This window comes from Nyctereutes procyonoides, unplaced genomic scaffold (assembly GCF_905146905.1).
Source record: "Nyctereutes procyonoides isolate TBG_1078 unplaced genomic scaffold, NYPRO_anot_genome, whole genome shotgun sequence".
In the NCBI taxonomy this organism is placed as follows: domain Eukaryota; kingdom Metazoa; phylum Chordata; class Mammalia; order Carnivora; family Canidae; genus Nyctereutes; species Nyctereutes procyonoides.
In genome coordinates this window covers 30,419,781-30,442,265 of record NW_026575126.1, presented here as the reverse complement: position 1 = coordinate 30,442,265, position 22,485 = coordinate 30,419,781, and the positions used below count along the sequence as shown (strand labels likewise).

Here is a 22,485-nt window from a genome sequence, read left to right as displayed (position 1 = left end):
CCAATAGCAACCAGCGCAGTTATGGTCAAATGCTACATTCTGGGAAATGTGTGTTTAAAAAAAAAAATATAGAAAACTCTTTGATTCATTATTTTTCACATATTGAGCAAATTTTCTTTTTTCTTTTCTTTCTTTTTTTTTTTTTCAGCAAACTTTCATTGCAGACTTAGTATACACATTGAATTACCTCCTGGAGATAAAAAGAGCAGGAAAACAAAGTATTGTCATTAATGAGTTCAGTTTCTTGATATCCTGCTTGGCAAATTGATTTTACCATTTTCAGAAAATCCTTTTCAAAACAAGTGACAGAGGAAAATACTATAAAATTATAAATTGCAATGGAAAAAGTACTTGAACTGAAAGTTAAATGTATCATTATGAATGGGTAAGACAAAATTCATATTTTAGAAGTTGTTACCAAAAACTTTAGAATCTAAGCAGGTAAAGGGATATGGAAAATTCCACCTGGGATGAAGTGAGTCTAAAAATCCAGTTCCATTGCTTCAAAGATCAGTTATTATGGGACAATGTAAATATGGGAGAAAAAAAATCTGATCATGAAACCAAACTGACTCCTTTCTTTGTGACTAATACTCTATTTCTGGAAAATATGCATTTCAAAGCACCATGAAGAGCTGAAATTATGAAAGAGGAATTCAAAGGTTTGAAAGCTCAGCTGGTCTGAGGTGAGGAAAAGAATGTGGGGTTTGAAACACCAAAGTAAATTACTCTAAGAGTGAACACTGGGAAATGAAGGACCATACCCTAGAATGACCCTTTCCGGGGTCAGGATTTATTGAATGTTACTCTTTATGACTGTTAAACTTCAAGGCATTTCTTTAAGCAAAATCTTTCTCATTTATACTAAATCGTTTTTGGATGAAAATATTTAGTTTGAAACAACTTCATTGTTTTTCAAAAAAAAAGATTTCATTACAATTTACTCTTAACAAAACTCTGGATCGTTATTTAGTATTAGCATAACTATAGTTACAGGAACATGACAGACATTTTAAGAAGAAAAGCAGCAATATACAATGAAGAACATTTTAAACTATCATTGTCTTTTTGAACGTCAAAATCAATTTTATTGGAATGGGGATTTTTGTTGAAATTTAAAAATACATTCAATCCCTTGCTTTCCACCTAAGCATTAAAAACGTGATAAACACATGACCATAGAGAACTTTATTTTGAATGCTTAGCCTTGAGTCAGACAAATATTTTCAATTAGTGTTCCAGGAGTCAAATCTCCTGTCTAATTTAAATCAGCGTCATTAAAGCTATCATCTCTGTCAGAAAAAAATTAAAGCTAGCACATCTGTAAGGCGGTGCAGCTCGCCAAGTCCCACTGTCTGCAGGCAGGCTGCCCAAAAAAACAAAAAGTAAATAAATAAAATAACGAATGTCACTTTTAGTCATTTGTGCTGAAGCACAGTACTACTCTTTGCTTGAATGGTGCTAGTGGAGGGAGTTCAAAAACAGGAAATGAAAGGGGAAAAAGAGGTTCTTTCACGAATTACTGACTCTCTAGACACCAAACTGCTTTTACCTCTGAATTCTCTGCTTGTAAAAATGCTAATTCACCTTTACTCTGGAAAAATAAAAAAAATATGATACAAATTAGTAGTCTGATATGACTTAACATGTAAAAGTTACTTTTATCTTTTTGATGATCTTTCTTTGTCAAAGTTTGTCTTGCTAAAGAATCATCTGAAAAAGATAGGCTCCTTATTATTAACCCCTTTCTAAAAGATGCTATTTCTCAGGGATGCTAATCTCAGAGATTGTCTCTGAAAATAGTCTAGTTTCATGAGTGGATGAGAAGTGTCTACCCTTATTTATTTAAGAGTTCCAGTATGGAAAAAAAAAAATAAAACTACTAAAATAGTAGAAAATGACATTTTGGGTTTCTAATTTTCATAAAATTTCTTAAATTACTTTAAAAAAATCAAGGGCCTTAAATGAGAGGAAAAATGCATTTTTAGTGCATGGACTGTTTTTAATTTTTTCCAACCTCCTTCAGTTGACTACAGCATGAAAAGAAACCAAAAAACTATTTCACACTAAATGTACTGTAGGAAGGGAGTGGTCCTAGTGGTTAAAGAGTGGGACTTGTAGCTCAGTTTTTTGAGTTCTATTTCTGACTTAATCCCTGGCAAATTCTGTGGTTTTGTGATAGTTGTTTAGATGGTCATATATGGGTATGCCTATCTGACAACTGGGTGTTGTGAATGCTCTGGAGTCCTAGTAAAAGCAAAGTGAAACAGAGACTTGCATTAAATTGATCCCACTGTTTTTTAGCATAATCCTTAAAATGTTTTATTTCAGGTTTGTCTTCATAATATTCTCTGGAACCTACCATATCTAGTGTCTACCAAATATAGAAATTGTGCCCATCCTTCCCTATCCAACCTGAACACCATCTTGTCCTAGTTAGTAAAGTTCATCTGGTTGTGAGAAATAGGAATCTCTTCTGGCTAGGTTAGGTCACAAAGGAAATTTTTCTTCCACTTATGAAGGAGTTCATTTATCACACTTTTGTAATTGAGATTACTGAGATTTGCTGTAAGTGTGGGTCACCATTCAGAGTAATAAATACAGATTTCAATTAATTTGCTTTATATATATTCTATAGGATATCTTACACAAGAACCAAAACATGACGAGTTTACTTTGCTATCTGATAGGTGCAGTGAATGGCATTTACTGTAGACAAAATGTTGTATCCCTCCCAAATTCTTATATTGAAATCTAATCCCTGATGTGATGGTATTTGGAGGTGGGGCCTTTGTGAGGTAATTAGGTTACAAGGTATAGCATTTGCGAATGGGTTTAGTGCTTTTATAATGGAGGCCTCAGAGAGCTTCTTTGCCCCTTGTGTCATGTAAAGTTATAGTGAAATGATAGTCATCTATGAACCAGGAAGCGGGTCCTCACTAGATCCCATATCTGATAGCATTGTGATCTTCTACTTCCCAGCTCCCAGAACTGTGAAAATAAATTTTTGTTGTTTATAGGTTACCCAATCTATAGTATTTTTGTTATGATAGCCCAAGCAGACTATTTTTCTTTCAAAAGTATCTCAATTCTGATCAATAAAAGTAAAGTAGGCTATTGCTGTCCTAGTTGAAGCTGTGTACACATCCCTGCTTCTTAGAGCTATGAATAAACTCGTCCCTGACCTTGGCTACTTGTTACATATTTTGTTAGTGATAGAAAGACATATATTGGTAAATTTATGTCCTACAGCTCTGTATCGTTCCTAAAATACCACTTTAGAAAGTAGAAAATCAGACTATACCAAATTTGCCAGTATAATAATATTTTCTCTAGATTCTACTATTGTTATAGTTGAAATACATGGAAGAATAACAATTTCTTGATTCTAATACTTGTTATATAAATCTTGATTTCTCTGCATGTGCTCTTCATTTTACATAATTTAACAAACAATGTTTATATATAACAGTCTTTTAAAAACAAATATTTAGTATAGTATGGGGGAAGAGAATAATCTCAAATTTCTCTGAGAGAGCTCCAAGAACAGTTGAGCAGTCCAAAATGATAAAATAAAGCCTATGTGTGCATATATACAGACATATATATACATATATACATATATATGTGTGTATATATAATATACACATTTATAAAATATTTATTTATTTATTTATTTATTTATTTATTTATTTATTTATTTATTTATTGTGAGCAATTGGCTTATGTGGTCATGGAGGCTGAGAAGTTTCATGATCTGCCTCAAGTGATATAACTCCGTTGGAATCCAAAGGTTTGATAACCAGGGAAGTCAAGAGTATAAATAAGTCTCAGTCTTAGAGCAAAAGGCAATGAGCTGAGCTGAGATGTCTCAGCTAAATGTTTGTCCTTAAAGCAGGAGAAAGGGGTATGTGGGGCTCCTGGCCAGCTCAGCCAGTGAAGTATGCAACTCTTGATTTTGGAGTTGAGAGTTTGAGCCCCACGATGGGTGTAGAGATTGCTTAAATATATTAAAAGAGAAAAAGAAAAACAGGAGAAGAGGGTAAGAAAAGTAAGAAAACGCATCATGGAAAAACACTGACTCAAATATTTTCTTAGACAACTCCCTATCTTTAACACTTCTCACTTACAAAGACTGCTAAAAGTCTATTTTTTCCTGTTTCCATTGTGTTCTTTCATCATCTCTTTCTTTCTTCTACTGCTCTGAGTTTCTCCCTTAAGATATGTAATTTTCTCCCCTGCTGATTGTTTTTCTTGCAAAAATACTCCATCTTTTATTCTTGTTCTAGCCCCTAAAATTCTGAGGAATAAAATTCTCTGGCAATGGAAGATTCAAGAAAATGTCTTAGTAATAGCTATGGAATGTAAATGGACTCAAAGATGTCCACAGGCTACCAGAATAATAGGCTGGTAAATATTTCCCAGGAATATTCCTAAAGACAAGGATGATGAAGACTGAGCCAGGTTTTCAAGAAGTAGTAAGAAGTATCTTTCCTGGTGTAGTCAGAGGCTAAATAAGTACATATTTGTTCAGAGCACTATAATATCCATCACAAAATCTATGGATAATGTTTACATTCATAAAGTTATTTATCTGAGATACCAGGATATATATGTTGTGGTGTGTATTTATGTGTGTATTTAAAATATTTCTGATCATTACATGATCAAATTTTATGTAAGTTATAATCTTAAATAAAGATCCATTTAGGGATCCCTGGGTGGCGCAGCGGTTTGGCGCCTGCCTTTGGCCCAGGGCGCGATCCTGGAGACCCGGGATCGAATCCCACGTCGGGCTCCCGGTGCATGGAGCCTGCTTCTCCCTCTGCCTGTGTCTCTGCCTCTCTCTCTCTCTGTGTGACTATCATAAAAAAAAAAAAAAAAAAATTTAAAAAAAAAAAAAAAAAAAAAAGATCCATTTAAAGCAGTACTAAGAATGGAGTCTTGTAAAAAAAATCACTTTCTATAAGTAATAACAGTTATTCCCAAAGTAGGATGCCTTATTTCCTAATTAAGTGACTTATTAATAGATTTGTCTTTCTCTACCCAAACATTAAGATTCTAGGATTTCGGCCAATATCTCATTCAAATATGATGAAATCACTATCCATATATATGACATATTTTTGAGAATAACTCATGGCACTATTTTTGCTGGTCTGTATTTGCATGAATATGTATGCATATGAATTAAGAAATTGTCACCAATGATTTGACATTTTTATATGAATTCCTTGACATTTTCTTTCTTTCATTCTTACCATTCATCAAAATTTACTCAGATATCCTGCTTCAGAATTTTTGGATAGGAATAGCAAGAGAAGACTATAGGAAGCAGTGCTGGTTGGTTGTCAATATCAAAGTTCACAGAGGTTAGACACAAAGCGTACAAGATCCTTATTATCATGAAATGGTAGAGATGAGGAGGAGATCTAAACTTGATGGGACTCTATCGGCGGAACAAATCCTCCTGAAGTTTGAACACTGATTTGGTAAAATATCCCAGTAAACTGTGCTTCAATAAATGTGTCAGACTTTGTCTTGATTATCCACACCTCAAAAATCTTGTTTCGTAAGTGGTGCTGGTGTTTTGTCTTCCTTCCAGGTTGGTAAGAGCCCTGTGGTATTGCCAGTTATCTTCCTGGGGGTCCAATCCTAGCATGGGTCTCAGGAATATAATGACTCATAACTAAAGTCCCAATGCTTTAAAATAATGGACTGGAGTAACTGGGGGACAGGCATTAAGGAGGGCATGTGATGTGATGAGCAGTGAGTGTTATACTGTAGGTTGGCAAACTGAATTTGAATAGAAAAATGAAACAAAATAAAATAATGGGCAAAATCACTTAAACAGGCTCTGTTGCATTTTAAAGCTGCATTAAAGTGTACAATTACATGTCAACAAAAGCATACAGAGTTCAATGAAAAGAGGAAACCAAGGCATTCAAGTGACAACATAGAATGAACATGTAGTTCAGAAGGAAATGTGTAGTCTAGAAGGAAATATTTATCTAAGGCATGATATATCATCAACCTCAAAGTTTCAAAATTTTGAGTTAGAAGTTCATATGTAATACTTGTAACTTTCCACATGTGCCATGCATTTACAAAATGTTAATACAATTATGATATTTCTTCTGTTTAACGTATTTAATGTCTTTTTTTTTTCCTTTCTCTTCTTAGAAAGCATAAAATGACTCAAGGTTAATGTCAGTAGTGTTTCCTGTCTGCAGCAGTGTGTAAAGTTATAAAGTGATTTTAAAATCCCAGAAGAGAGTGCAACTTGAGAGTTGGCATTGAGATAAACAGAACTTATCTTCATTAATCTTTAAGAATAGGTTTTTTATTTCTTAGAAATTTATTCAAACATATAAATCTTGAGTTAGAGATTTATATATATTGTTTTAAGGCTATAAGTAAGGTCAATAACATTTCCTTTCCTTATTTTAAGATTTGTAATGCTGGAGATTTTATTCATTTTAATGGTTTATATCCAAGAATTTTTTTTTTAACCATCCGAACAAAAGCAATGATTTATTGGTAATGGCAATGAATGGAATATTGACAGTCTCTGATGAGAATCAAGCAATTATCCAGGAGCTGTAGATCTGATTGCATTATGGTCTTCCAGTGTCTTTTGTACCTTAGTTGCTTTCTCCTACTTTTTATGCCTACTATAAAATACAAAAAAAATACATATTCTATAAATTCATTATTTATAACGAAAAAATAATGAGAACAGGTGTGAAATAAAGTTTTTGTCACATATTTTGTTTCTGGATTCCTAGTTTGAACTCTGAGTGTGCCTAACTTCGTCCTTAAAAATGAAACTATTAAAATCGCCACATCCCTGCCTCATGAAGATATGAAGACCAACAGGAACAAAACTAAGAACTTTAAATAAAAGTCATTATAATGACAAGAGTGTTTTACATTTAAAAGTATACTTTCATATAAAGTATTGCTTGTTCTGTAACCATTTAAATCCATATGTGATTTTCAGTCTTAACAGATTACATTGTGAAAACTTTTGAAATAGGATCTACTGTTTGTGCAGCATTTGAATGTGCAATAATTTGACCATACCAGTACTGGCAGAAAATACAATATTGGGAGGGTTATTAAACACTGTTTCTGCAAAACAAATTAAGTTGGAGTTATTCATCACAGATGTTTTAAAAATCAGATCTATTTTGATATTTAACCATACTTTGCCAGCCTTAAATCTTGTAGTTGGCATTTGTTGTTGCATCAAGAGAATGTATAAGACTGTCATATAAAAATAACAGAAATATTGTATATAATTCAGAAATGTGTCTTATGTGAGTCTTCAGTTTCCAAAGCACATGCATTTGGTTCCAGAATGAAATGAATTGCTACAAACGGTGGAGGCACAAAACAGACTACATATGGCTGTCTGGAAATAATAATCATTTTAAGTTGAAAATACTGACAAATGCCAGTGGGGTAGATAACTCTGTGAAGACAGGGTAGAGGTGGAAAGAAGGAGTCTGTTTATTTGAGAAGGTGTAACGATCATTGTGGTTCCTTTTATTATTTATATTATGAAATGATGTGTCCCAAAAAACTATTTGTATGAGTACATTCTTAAGAGGAAATAATCCCTTTAAAGAAACTAAAATCATTACCTTCAGCAACCTCATTTTATTAGGAGCAGCCAGTGTGAATCAAGATGAATACTACTCTAATGATAGTTGGGGTGCCACGTACAGTGAAACACCATTGGTGTGGCACTTCTTTTGGCCACGACACGTGATTCATTAAAATGTTTAAAATCCCATCTTCTACTTTTTACTGATAGAGATGTTGATGGTGTCCTGTACCACTTGGTAAAAAGTCGTGTTATATTTTTGCTGACACACAGGAGCTTAGTAAATGCCAAACTTATTCAATTAAGAAGAAAAAAAGATACAGAGAGTAAAAATATCTTGACAAAGGTCCAAAAAATATCCCAGTTTTTACTCTGAATCATTCTATTCTGGTTCCTCTTTTCTACTCTGGACAATTATGAGAAAGAACTAGGATGACAAATATAGCTAATGATAGGATATTTTTAAGAGAGATGCACATGCATGTACAAGGCCATGCTCCTTGGTTGTGGTGAGTTCACTTATATTTTGCTTTCTTTAGGATATTTTAAACGGGATGGGTCAATCATTTCTGAATTGACTCTTTCAACACTCCAACAGACCAAACTTTTCATCTGCAGAGTATGTTTGATCATGGAAATTGGACTAAATTTGGATTTCTCTGAAGTTCTGTAAGTTGTTTCACAGGAAAGGTGCCAAAAAATACCCAGTCATCACTGTGGGGTACTTGTGAGGTAGGATGAACTATGGAAATAAACTTTTCTGTCCTCTCCCCACTCCTACTTTTTGCAGTACAATGGCCCATCTGTGAGGTAAGAGGGACTAACACCATTTTTAAAGAGAGCCTAATTTTCAGCCTCTCATGTATTAGAAAAACTGTAAAATAAATGTCAAACTGCTTAGTCATTTCTTTCTTAAAATAATTGACCTAAGTTCAGAAAAGGGCAAGAAAGACAAACCATTAGGCACAGTAAGAGAGGGATTATATTCAACAGCAATTTTCTTTGAAACATTTTAAGTATTTCTGATGTGTGCAAGAGTTTCCCACCCCCGTAATAATTTCTCATTCAAGAAGTCAAATCTGATGCAATGATTTTAGTTATATAGTAAGATGTTTGGAGAAAATGTATATAAATATCCTAGGCATATATATATGTATTTTATATATAATATACATAGTATATATGTCAATATCTATGTTATATATAACAAAAATAGGAAGGATAAAACATCAGTACGAGAAAATATGAATGTCAGATGATCTAAAAGATGATGCATCTTTTCTAAAATCTTGCTACTTAATCTATTTCTTCTTTCCCCTAATTCTACCTGTAACGATTTAGCTCTTATTATATAAGAGTTATCTCTACCTCCCATACTTTACTACTATTTGTATTAGGGCCATCCAGCACTGGACCAGGTTTCTTCATTCCCAGTTGGCTTTTGAGGTCTCCATATTTAAAACACTGGTTCTCAATCCATATCCCCTGATTCCTAGGGATTTGTGAGGAGCTTAAGGGAGATAGAAACTTTTCACAATGTTCACTAAAGCTCCACGAATTCTGAAGACTGCCTAGAACATTTAAATTCCCCCAATCTGACCTCCCAATCTATTATCAAATTATTTCTCTGAGAAGCCAGAATGGACAATCAACCTAAAATACTTCTACAAAAGAAGCAGGTCTTTTTTTTTTTTCTCTCTAAACTTTCACTGCTTTTGAAAGACTTACAATCTGAACGAATTCTACAAAGCTAGGCAAATATCTCCAACGCTTCTTAATGTGACAAGATAAGAAATGCTATCTAGCTAATGGTGCTCCAAATTAAAGGCCTATGTCAAGGACACTGTTTTTCTGTTACATTCTGAATCTGTGTATGAACAGCAAGGACTGCCTGAAAGGTGATCTAGGAAGTGATGTCCTTGGAAGTGATCTCTTGCGAAGTTGAAGGCTGTGAAGAGTGCATCTTCCAGCTTTCCTCTATACCCTTTGTCGTTCAGGGTTACCCTTTCTTTTGCTGAATTCATCTCCTGTAAATGCATGAGCCTGCTTCTGGGAGCCTCTAGGTCTGGCAGCTGGCTGCAGACTACAGGAGTTAGACAGAAATACCGACTCCTTACCATGAATCTACTATATTTCCTTCCAGAGGCGTTAATTCAGACCCAGGTTATGCCTAGCTGGGCGGTGGCCAGAGGAATTTAGACCACAGAGTACAGAAAGCATAGAGTAGAAATAACTCTATTCACCCAAGACACTTTGCCTGAAAGGACCCTTTCACCCTAGTGAGAAGGCCTGAGTTGTGACCAGAAGGCGGGGCTTGCTAGACTGACTGCATCATTTCTCACCTTCTAGAGCAGTATCAGGCCATGGAATTCTCAGTAAATCAGGAGAGCTACTGAGAAACAGTTTGGAACATCATTCTACAGGTTGCTGCAGGTGCTGTTAACTATCTCTGGCTATTGAGTTGGTTTAGGAATCTGGTAGCCTCACAAATACCTATTTCTAAACTTTGTATTTATTTTGCTCTTTTACTTCTAGGAGAAGACCTATAAAACAAGTTCAGAAATACACAAAGAACCGAACAGAAAAGTCGTGTTTCAGAAAGTTTGGCAACTGAAAATTTCCTTTTTTTTTATTTTGAGAAAATGAAGGATACTTAAGATGGCAAATTGACCTATATTTCCACCATAAGGTGCTTAATTTGTAATTGCACTTGCCACATTTAAACACAATTGGATATTTAATCATTTTATGAAACTATATCAGCAACTGGAGGTTGGAGAAGTTAGTTGGTGACTTTTCTCTGTAGCCAATATAAGGCATCCCAAACATTCGCTGGTAGCATTTCTAACATAAAGTGGGGTTTTCATTTGTTTGTTTTAAAGTGTTATTGAAGAGGTAAATTTCTTGATGTGGGAATGTCTTTGTCACAGACGGTGACAGTCATGTTGCAGGTATTTTTGGCTTTAGTATTAGTTGCTTTCCTCATTTTATATGCCTCATCTATGTTGTTAAACAATTCCATCTTGGACCTCCACCTAGTCTCTGTAAACCTTCCTTCCAACTTCCACACCAAGTAAATGGATTATCTGATTAATCTAATGGATCTAATGAGGTGTGTTTCGATAACAGAAAAACTAGGTTCCTAGAGATTAGTGGACGTATGTGCCTCATAAACTTAGTTGAGAATCCTTAAGCACTGAGAGGTCTTTTTTTTTTTTAATAATGGCTCTCTTTTTATTTTTTTTTAATTTATTTATGATAGTCACACACACAGAGAGAGAGAGAGAGAGGCAGAGACACAGGCAGAGGGAGAAGCAGGCTCCATGCACCGGGAGCCCGACGTGGGATTCGATCCCGGGTCTCCGGGATCGCGCCCTGGGCCAAAGGCAGGCGCTAAACCGCTGCGCCACCCAGGGATCCCTGAGAGGTCTTAAATACTCAGCGTAGGTCCTGGTCAAAGTGTCCAGTCTTTGTCAACGGGAAAAACGTATTCATTCACTCAGCCCATCTCTACTGAGCGCCTAATGTATGTATGCTGGCTACCTTGTTGGGATCTGTTCCAGAAAATTTTTGAAAGAGACGTCTCAGGAAATATTAAGGAACACAAAGGAGCCAAGAGGAGGGCATAATTTAAGCTTGGAAAAAATGACCAGAGAATCTATACTCCAGGTTTAAGGGGATTACTTGGGGGAGGGTAAGTAGAAGGAATTTAGATACCTGCCCCTTACTATTTCCTCTGTGGAGTGCCCAGGCTCTCAGCCCCTGAGGCCCTTTACAGGAGCTGTGGGCCTAAACGCTTGGGCATCTCTGCTAGTTGCCTTGCTTGTCCTTCCTCCTCCCGCTTGGCCCCCTCGTTGGAGACCAGGTCAGAATCAGCTGGAAAATCAAATCACTCACCCCCTCAATGTCAGCTCCCATACATCTCTTTCTCCTCCTGCCTCAAAGTACAGTTCGGCTCTTTAAGAGACGAGACTGAATGCAGGTAGTGCAGAGCTTAAGCATCTAAGAGAGGAACTTGTCAGGTTCAGAACTGGAAGGGAGGCCAGCGTCACTCTAAGATCGGGTGGGGGGGTGGGGTGGGGGGGTGACCTCTTGGGTCCCTGCAACTCACCTTCATCCCTTTCTTCTAATTCTCAGTTTAAAAATGAATAAAATGAAATAAAGTAAAAAAATACAGATCCCTTCCGGAGCAAGGGAACCCCGAGTCGCGGGTCCCACGCCCGCCACCCGAGGGGTGCCCGCCCGGGTCGGCCCCGCGGCCGCGCTGCTCCCTCCCCCGCCGGCGACGAGCCTCACGGACGGCCGCGGGCGGACAAGTAGCTGTTTTTATTGAATACAGAAGCTCCTTGAGAACTCTGCGGGCTCCGGGGCTCTCCTGCCATTCCTTTCATTCCCGAGGTGCAGGAGCCAAGCACGCGTCCCGCGTAACTCCCTCCCACTTCTTGTCGGGGCTCCGGGCGGGCGGGGAGGGAGGGGGCGCGAGGGGGGGTGGCCGGGGGGTCCGGGGGCGCAGGGGGCGCGGGGAGCCGGGGGGCTCGGGGGGCTCGGGGGGCCAGGGGGCCGAGGGGACGCGTGCGGTCACGGGGGTCGCGGGGAGCTGGGGGGCGCGAAGGGTCTCCGGGGCCGGGGGGCCGGGGGACGCGGGGGTCCGGGGGGCGCGGGGAGCCGGGGAGCTGGGGAGTCGCGGGGTCCGGGGCGCGGGGGCGCGGGGGTCGCGGGGGCGCGGGGGTCGCGGGGGCCGGGGGGGATCGCGGGGGGCGCGGGGAGCCGGGGGGGGGGTGTCGCGGGGGGCGCGGGGAGCCGGGGGCCGGGGGGCCGGGCCTGCGGGGCGGCGGGGGGCGGGGTCGCGGCCGCCGGGCGCGTGTGATTGGGTGGGCCCCGCGGCGGGCCGGGCCGAGGGGGGCGCGGAGGGCAGTGGGCGGGGGAGGGGGCTGCCCGGGGCCCCGCGGCCGGCCCACTGACGGCATGAAGCCTTTAGGGGCGCGCAGTCGTGTCGGGTCGTCGGCGGGAGCCCCGCGCGAGCCTGCAGTGTGAGCGCAGGGCCCCGCGGAGGAGCCTCGGGGTCGCGGCCGGCGGGGCGGCGGAGGGAGAGGAGGGGGCGAGGCGCAGGCAGGCAGCGCAGCGTCGGGTGCCCGGGAGGAGCCGTCTGCCCCCTCCTCGATGGCCGCGTAGCGGGCCCCGACGACGCGGTGCAGGGGACGAGGTCGGTGCGCGGCCGCAGTTGGCGGGTCGAGGTCGCGGCTGGAGCGGGGCCGGAGATGGAGCGGAGGCCGTCTCGGTGGAGGACGCGGCGGTGGCCCTGGGGGCTCACCGCGGCCGCCCTCGCGCTGACTTGCCTCTTCCAGGCTGCAGGGGTCGGCGGAGGTAAGGACAAAGCCGCGGCCGGGGGGGGGGGTCGCCCTCTGTCGCCCGGGCCCTCCCCTCTGCCCCCCGCCCCCGGGCCCCCGGGACCGTCCGGATGCTGCCGCCCGCGGGCCGGAGCGAGGCCGGAGAGACCCGGACGAGGCGGGACGCGAGCGGGGCGGAGGCCGCGGCGGCGCAGACCTGTCAGGCGCGGCCCGGGGATGCCCGCCCCGGGCCAGGGATGTCACCTGGGGCGCCGGCAGCCGCACCCGCACCCGGCCCTGGCCTGACCCGGGCCCCTGCGCTGCCCTGGAGCGCGTCTGCTGCTCTCCTCACATCCCACCTAGGGGGGCTCGTTGTAGGGCTGAGCGGAGGAGAAAATCTAGAGAAAGGGTAGAACAGGGACCTTGATAAAGTTCTTTGTGTGAAACAAAGTACAAACGGGCTCTTTTACTTTTAGGGAGAGAAGAGAAAGCAGAGGTGCTGAATCTAGAAGACTGAGCACACTGTGAGTGTGAGTGTGAGTGTGAGTGTGAGTGTGTGTGTGTGTGTGGCATTTGGAGGGATCTTAAGTGGAAGAAAAAACTGGCAGGTTCTAAAGAAGGGGCTGAAGATGGGGAGAGCACCTCTCCCGCCGCGACCCCCACCCCGCCCCCGCCCCCACCCCCACCCCCGCTTCTTCTTGCAGGTTGGACGTGCAGTTCCCTTGGAGAAGGATGAAAGTCGCCGAGCCAGGGGGGCGGGGGAGGAGGACCAGGCTTCGGGAGGGGAGGGGAGGGGGCCTGGGATGCGGTGGGAGGGGAGAGGTGAGGAAAAGGCTCTACGTGGCACCAGCAACCGCTCCGTGGCCCGACCTGCTGGGAGGACCGCAGCCCCGTCAGGACCCGAGGAGGGAGAGCGCCCGCACCCCTCCCCCGCCCCCCGCCGCCCCTCCCCGCTCCTCCCCGCCCCCTCCCCGGGCCCCGGGCTGCGGCGGCCCGTTAGGTGCCGCAGCCCCGGCTGGCGGGCGGAGGCCTGGGGCGCTTGGAGGAGAAGAGCGAGCTTTGTCGGGTGCACAGACAAGTGGGGGGTAGCAAGGCGGGTGGCGAGGATTGGCTGAGGGCGAGACAAGTTGTCAACCCCAAACGCGCAGGCTTTAGCGGGAACCTGAGTGTGGCCCCGCTGGATGTCCAGACCTGCGTTCTCCCGCATGGGAATCGGCGCTCCCGGGCCGAGCCCTGGAAGCCGGGCCGCGCTCCTCCCCGAGCTCAGCGGTGCTCACCTTCCTGGGCAGCGGGCGCCGCCGGCTGATCCTTCTGCTTGGCTTTTCCCGGGGAGATAGAGCCAGAGCCTCACATGTAAATTGTGCTTGGATTTTGTTACAAGTCATGCCAATCATTTGGATTCATTCATTCATGTCGATGTGTTGTAAGAGCCTTTGAAAGTGGAATCCATCAAAAGTTTGCTTTTTACCTTTGGTACCTGGTCACCCAGCTGGGCTGGTCAGTTTCTGTCGGCAGTTCTGCCCTCTGCTGGTTTTATTTATTATTTGGGATTTTTTTTTTCTTTTTTTTTAAGCATCTGCCTTAGAACACAGGGCCTCTTCACGTACTTGTAACTGCGGTGATGCCGGCAAAAGACACTCGGTTAAGAAAGAGCAGATCTACTATTTCTTTTTCAGCTGGTTACACACACATTTGGACAATGTATCGCAATGCCAGCTCTTGATTTAAAAATATAGAAACCAAATTTTCTTCAGTGAAGATGGATGAGATATATAAACTCAAGAGACACTGTTGTAGACATCCAGGGATTATTTCAGTGCAGATATTTATGTTTCTCTTCCACACTTGGCCTTCCTTCAAGCTCTACGGCTATCAGAAAGATCAGATTTCTATACTTGTGTTGCATTAGTTGTCTCTTTTCAGTCTAGCTTCAGATCTGAAACACTTTTAAACAAACATCTCAGTACCACATCAAGTAAGTGGTGGAAAAGGAACCCTGTTATTATAAGGCCAACTAATGTGGCAAATAGCAAAGTTTAAGCATCATTTGTTGTTTTTGTTTGTCATTTCTGACGAGATGTCTTGAAAGTTACAAGACTGTTTGGATACTCACACTGTAAGATTTGGTATTCTTGTCATCAAGTTGCTAGGTGCTTATTACTTCCCACTAAGTAATATTTACAAATCTCCTGTAGGCATTTTTGCCACTTAATAAACTTCAAAAAGGAAGAAATACTATACTAATGCTTAAAAAGGAAACCCTGGCCTGAATCATCACACAAGGAAAAAATAAACCCAGTGTTCGGTTCTTATGCAGCCATTATATTTGCAATTGAAGTAAGAATGAATATGATTTCATTCCAGTTTCTAAATAAAGGTATTATTATGTAGTATAATTTACTGATGTTGGTGAGATGCAGGGGTGTGATTTGATTGCTAAATCAAAAGGTAATTTAAAACAGCCTATTTTCACCTAAAATTTGTATTTCTTGGATTTAAAACAAAGACTTAAAGAGTTCTGGTAAATTTTTTTTTTTTTAATAAATTAAATCCTAAAGAAAGTGTAGTTAGGATCCTAAAGCATCTGCCTTACAAAGAATAGTTCTTGGCCTGAATGGATTAGAAGAAAATTTATAATCTCACACAGAATCATATTGTTTTGCTTTGCAAATCCGAACCCTGTAACTTGGACATCTTTAACATGCCTATTACAATTTTTTAGCATTTATTATGATTTAGCCTAAAAGAGTATTATTTTTATAGTATGTTCATTTGCATTAACTTAATTTTATGTCTCCTATATTTCCCTGTGGTTAACATAAATGTTTTATCTCAGAAATTTATAGATTTATCAATTAGTCTATTGCTTGTTATAGAGAGAACCTGATATTTACCTGGAATTTATAGTGACGGTGCTGTGATTGCATTAAGGGTGAGGGCTTTAAGACTTTTAAAACCAGTTAAGCTATAAGTGATTACTAAGAAAAATAGAATTTAATTGAATCTTTTTTTTTTTTCTTCACTAATTGAAATGCTATTCAACCTTTGGTGATAAAACCAAGAGTGTGTCTTGAAAAAGTTGATTAATTTTATGAGCGCTTTTCAAAGCTTGTCAGCAATGGGTAGTGAGCCTTGCTGGAGTGTTTTGAGTGCCCAGGATCAGCAGGTGAAATGGTGCTGGCTTCCAGAGTATGTGCTAATCCAACCTTGCAAAGAGATCAAGTTTGTCCCTGTGGGTCCTTAATCAAAAATCAGTTAAAAGGTCAGATACACTTCTGATAACAAATGCAGTGTCTGCTAGGATTATTTATAGTGTCTTTCCTCTTTTTTTTTTTAATTGACAAAGTCTAATAGAGAAACGATAAAGAAAACCGGGTATCTTATGAGAAGCACTCTCCTGCCTGTTTTAAACAGATTTAGGTGGCGCATATATATTCAAGTAAATGTAGACACTTTCACAAAATTGTCTACTAGTTTTGAAATTAAGTTTATTAATATCTTAAAGTGACAATTTACTTCATAATAAGTACTTAACTGAGACTCCACTTTATAAAATTACTCTAAGAGGTATTCTCATATTTTTTGACAAAATTGTGAAGTGGCAAGTGAGAAATGTATATATCTCTTACAATTTATTTAATTAATTTTTTAGAGTCTGTGTTTGCCTCAATATGACTAGTGTAGATAGAGCGTATTATTCAAGTTAAGTTATCCCTAAAATATAGCATGGCAGACATGAATCTCTTTCTCAGATTTTTGGGTAGCATTTCTGATAAGACACCAAAACAAAACATAAAACAGAACCCCAAACTAAACAGTGATCTTTCTTTTCTAAAAGTTTGCTTTTTTTCTGGGAAAAACTCGACTCACTCTGGTTAATTTATTGAAGCATTGCCTATTTGATAATGAATGATAATGAGAATGGACTCAAGTCAAGCTTGGTTGAGAGTGCCTGTAATAAAAAGCTGAATTTTTCAAGGGAAGGGAAAAAAGGTGTATAGATTTTTAAAAGAGAAAGCTAGAGATATTATTGTAGAGATTATTTCTCTTTACTACCTTCTCACTTGACTAATGAAGAAACCAAGGCATAGAAAAGTTATTAGCTAAATGATTTTTCTCATAGAAAATAAAAATATTTCCATAATATTCGATGTTTTTCTAAGTAAATATAGTGAAGGTCTGCGATAGTGACAAAAATATCTGTAAATAATAGTAGGTCTGAAACTTTATGGAATGACCAAATATTGTCTAACTGTAGTTCTTGGAGTTTAGTGAGAAGATGGATTAAGTGAAAATGATTGATTTAAAGAAAATCCATTAGGGAACAGAGTTATAGAATGCATTTAAAAATTCCTCAGTTTTCTAAGTTTGGAGAAAGGTAATTTTTGATCATTTGTATTGTCAATACACCTAATTATGTGATTCTATAGGATTATTGGTATCAGAGTAGAAAGTGTAGTAGTTTGTAAAATATTTTTTGTGTATGTTTGTTGCTGGATTAGGAACATAGTTTTTTATTATGCACTGTAAAGTTGTTACTGGAGGGCCAGTCACACTTTGAATTTTAAGAATCTAAGAAATTATATATTTATATAATATAAATATATATGATATATTTACTTCAAAGAATATATTCAGTTAATAATATATCTGTGTTTATTGCATATAGTGTCAGATTTTATGCTTTCCAAGTTGATTTTAGATTGATTGGATGATATAGACTATATATATATGTATATATATATATATATATACACATACATATTGGTTGTATTACTAAACCAGATAATAATTTGATTATTACTCAACATGGCTTGTTTGTTTAATAGATAATCTTTTGCCAAACAAGTGGCAAATTTGGGAAGATATAGGAGAACACTTAGTAATGTAAATTCTAATTGATTTTTCTTCTGGATTGTTAAGACATCTGAGACTACATAAATAACTTCCACCTCAAGAAGAAATGGACAGTTAGTCTATTGGGAAGTAGACACTCTTAAGAGATGACAATGATACTTGTCTTGCTGGCAACAACAATGGTAGATCTAGTATTTCTGTCAAATGAAGAGTTTTCCTGTCTTTAGGGAAAGCAGTACATGTCCTTAGGGTCCTGAAGAAGACACTGTGGAAACTAATATTTATATTCATGATCAACTCTAACAATTTATATGAATATAGGGTTTAATAAGTACCGAGCCATCCACATCATTTAAATAGTTTTTAATGATTATACTTAGGTATCCAAAAGCCAGACTTCCATTGTATACTAAGCACAATTTTCTTTCCTCCTACCTTTGGAGAAATAATTAAGGGCAGTTGGTGTAATCATTAGGCATTCAAGGCAACTACAGAGTGGGGGCTGAGAGCTGATCTGTATTTCTGCTTTTACTCCTCCACTTCCCTCATTTGATACTGGGGAAATGTGACCTGAGCTGGGAGTGGTGAGAGGAAACCCAACTTTGTTTTTGACCATCGAAGTTTTTGTTCCTTAGCAAAGAAGAAAGAGAGTTGTACACAGATGCTATAAAAAATTGCAGTGTTCCCTAAATTCTTTCACCAAAGAGGCAACTTTAAATGCAGATTTCGGTGCATCTTTTGGTATACTATAATGACTTACCTAAATTTGTACTTTCTTCTTCTAATTTCTCTTGCAATTTAATTCAGAATATAAAGTTCTATTTTTTTCATTTTAAACTGTTTTCTATATTATTAGGTGACTAATGTATGTCTTTCTTTTTCTTGCAAAACCCTAATAAAATGTCATTTTTATAAGCTTTTTTCCCCCTGCTTTCTGTTGTCTCAAAACTCAACCTGAATAATACTAGCTGGTAGAGAAGATGAAAGTCGATTTTAAAGTGATTTAGTGAGTAGTATCTATTGGTTGCAGTCTTTGGCCTACTGCTGACTTGGCTAGTGGTTCTTTAGACATTGGCTGATCACCAGACCTACTGTTATCTGGTAAAATAAACTCTTTGCTTGCTGCGCATGGAATTAGAGACAGTGCTATTAATTTAGGAGAAAGAACTCAGAGAAAAGAAAGGTTATCATATTTCAGAGTAAGAGACCAGCTTAAATACGACTTGACAATTGAGAACTAAAACAAACCTGTGTAAAAGTGCTTTAGCACAATCAACTTTTGCAATCCCTTCTAAACCTCCTTTTTTTTTCCTCAAAAAGCATTTCTTTCTTATTTTAAACAAATTTAATTGCTCTTGAATGGCCCTGTACTGTACAGGCAAATGAAGGTCCCTATTCATAGAACTTGAGCGCATAGAGTGTCAGTGGAAGCTTCCTTCCTCTGTCTGACTGCTAAGCTGGCATCCGGGCTTACAGGCGTGAACCTTCCACTGTGTGAGGTGGTTGGCTTTCCTTCCTCACTCAGCTCTTCACAAACAACTTCCCAAAAGGATGACTGCCAGAAAGGGCAGTGGTTGCAATTCCTGACAAACCTAATAAGAAACTCTAAAACACTTTTGCACTTTGTGCTCTTAGAGAGCTCTGCAGAGACAGAAGAGTCATACATGCCGCTATTTTCCCTGACTTCTCCCTTTAGGCAAGAGTCAACAGTGGAGCACACCCTACTAGCTGGCACTCTTCTTTTTGAATGCTGATGAGTCTTCAAGAAACTTCACTGGTTTTGAGAATGATTGTTGAGAATTGAGAATATATTGTACAAATGGCTTAGCCTGATGTAGAGTGGCCTTCAGGATGGGACTCTTCTGTGTGCCCAGGCTCCTGACCAGCCACTCCCTCCACTGCCACAAACCTGCCCCCATTTACCCTGCACTTCGGCTGTGTTAAACCTCTTGCCTGTGTTCTCCCCTGTTCTGGGACACACCATTCTCTTTCCCTGGAATATCTGTTCCCTTCTCATCCATCTAGCAGATGTCTTCTCCTACTTCAGGATTTAGATCAGGCTTCATATCTTCAGGCAGATAAAATAGTAAGATCTAACACTCAGTACCTGCTTATTATTATATGCCAGCTCCTGTAGTTAGCACTTTTCATATAGAATCTCATTTCATTCTGACAATTGCCCTGGAAGTAAGCTAATGTTAACATACACATTTTACCCACGAGGGAACTGAAAAACAGAGAAGTTAATTATCATGCTTAAGGTCACACAGCTTCTATGTGATAGACCCAGGATTTGAACCTAGACAATCATGTTACAGGGTCCGTGGGTTTGATCATTGGTCCCAGCTTACTTTATCATGTGTTCTAATGTTTCCATACAGCCGCCCTGACTTATGATTATAGTACCCTGGGGTGCAACATTAACGGTCAGAACACACAACTGCACCACAGTAAGCATCATGTCAATTGTATGAATAACCTGAATGCCACTAAGGAGAAATATAAAGAGGACTTGGCAAAAGACAATGTTCTAATTCAGCCTGCATTAAAGTTCAATGGTGGACACCATACCACTCTTACATTTTAAGAACAATCCTGAGCCCTAATAATGTCGGAGACCACTAAGGGTGGTTGCTGGAAGCCAGCAAGTGTTACTTTATTTCCTTTGACTTATTTAAGGGGAAGTTGACAGCTGCATCTGTTAGCATTCACAGTTCAGATTGGAGTTGGCTTGGTTTCATTGAGTAATAAGGACACTTAACAAATTGCTGCCTGTTCTAATCAGGATCCATTGCAAGGAACAACAGGTCTTATTCCACTTTGGGAGACTGATATATGGTAGTGTGCTTTATTACCTTCAGTATAAAAGTGTCAGATCTGATTGTCTAAAAGCTGTTTGGAATGCAATCAACCCATAATGTAACTAAAAGATACACATAGGTTTCAAAAAAAGGATATCATTATTTAAGAAATTACTCATTTTTCTGTTAGTCTTCCTGTAGGAGTTGCCGGGGGGGGTGGGTAACGACTATGATTTAGTTTTATTTCTGTCCTCAGAGTCTACCAAGATGCCACAAGGCACAGTACATAATATAGTCACTATTTAGATTATAAATTATCTTCTTACTTTACCCAGTGGACTGGAACAAGTTTAAATCTAGTTAATTTGGAGTGGTGTGAAGTGACCTACTCATGTCATGTCGATAGCTGTAATTAGATCCCTCCCTCTTTACTTCTTTACTTATTCTCTGTAAGTGAATGAATTGGGATATCCCTTTAGCTTTCCTCATTTGGAGAACACATTTTGCACATTCTCTTCCAAGACACTGCTAAATATTTGAAGCTACTAATTGCCTACATTACCTCTAAAATGGTAGTTTTCTTTAACATAGCAATCTGATAGAGAAAAACACCATATGAAGTGGTATTTTTGCTTTGACAGCAACATAAATAATTTCACTGTCTGCTGGTGAACAAGAAAGTTTAAGACAAGAGTGGTATCAATCTGTTAAAATAATAATTGGGAAATTCCCATCATATATTCATTTTGAAACTTTTATCTCAGTTTTGTATGCTATTAGGAATTTCTTATTTTGCTTAATAACTATTAAAAGAGTAACTATCTGTATTTATCACCTTATGGTTATTTTAGTAAGCTCATTCTAGAAATTAATTTTCATATTATACATATATTGTTCATATATACATATTATATATATGTGTGATATACTAACTATATTATGAAGTACCATCTTTAAGCAAGGAGCTTATAGTTTCAAGTCCTTAATAAGATTAAGAGACAGTAGTTGTAGAATTGTTTTGGAAGAATGCTACATACTTTTTATATTCTATTCTTATCCATTGCATATTTATTTTAGTTACACCAAAATCATTAGGATATGTATCTTTATCGTTTTAGTGTGTCCCAAGCACATAGTACAAAGCCTGTCACATGGTATTCGATAGATAAATCTTCGTTGAGTGAAGTGGAAGTGTCGGTTGAAGCTCTAATGAATAACCTAACGAACAACCTGAGATATGAAATAAGGTTCTATATGTCAGTTATTGCCAGTGTCTAAAGAAGTATATCGAACAGATTTTTGCTGATATTGTTGTGATTTCCTGAGAATGTCTGTCTCTGTTTTACCTCCAGGCAAGCTATTATCTCCACCGTGAACACTCTTCCAAGCCACTTACCGTTGCTTTTTTTACTCAGGATTTAGATGTTATCCCCTAAAAGAATACCTCTCCTCAACCATGAAGACTGAGGTAGTTGACCTTGCATAACATCCTAAAGCACACTATGCTTCTTCCAACCTTATCACAGAATATTTTTGATGCTAAAATGAAAACAAATAATGCATCTTCTTTCATTCATGTTAGAAATTCTGGCTTCTGGCACTATACCTGGGGCAAAATAGGTGGCCAAAAGATGTTTATCATATGAATTAATGACCTCATAAGCAAGACATTTTACTAAAGTCAAGAATACGCAGGCAATCAGCCTTGTCTTGATGTCACAATTATTTCCAATCCCATCTCCGTGGATGTTGATTGAGTAGATTTTGTATGGAATCCAAGGATAGGTACTTTATAAAGCCCCACAGATAATTTATGAATATTTTGTAACGGGAAATAAATACACACAAAAATAGGAATGTGTCTAGCTTGTATTAACAGAGCACTGCA

At 39.5% G+C, this 22,485-nt stretch overlaps 1 protein-coding gene and 1 pseudogene across 2 annotated transcripts in view; both read left to right on the top strand.

The window, feature by feature from the left end:
• The first annotated feature begins 12,580 nt into the window (after positions 1–12,580).
• Positions 12,581–22,485, top strand: part of COL11A1 (collagen type XI alpha 1 chain) — a 196,897-nt gene continuing 186,992 nt past the window's right edge. For both annotated transcript variants that reach the window (XM_055340297.1, XM_055340296.1), the window contains exon 1: positions 12,581–12,976. In XM_055340297.1, coding sequence (XP_055196272.1) covers positions 12,871–12,976 — 106 coding nt within the window. In that variant the 5' untranslated portion in view covers positions 12,581–12,870. The remainder of the gene's footprint in view (positions 12,977–22,485) is intronic.
• LOC129519277 (superoxide dismutase [Mn], mitochondrial-like) lies at positions 13,071–20,736 on the top strand (annotated as a pseudogene).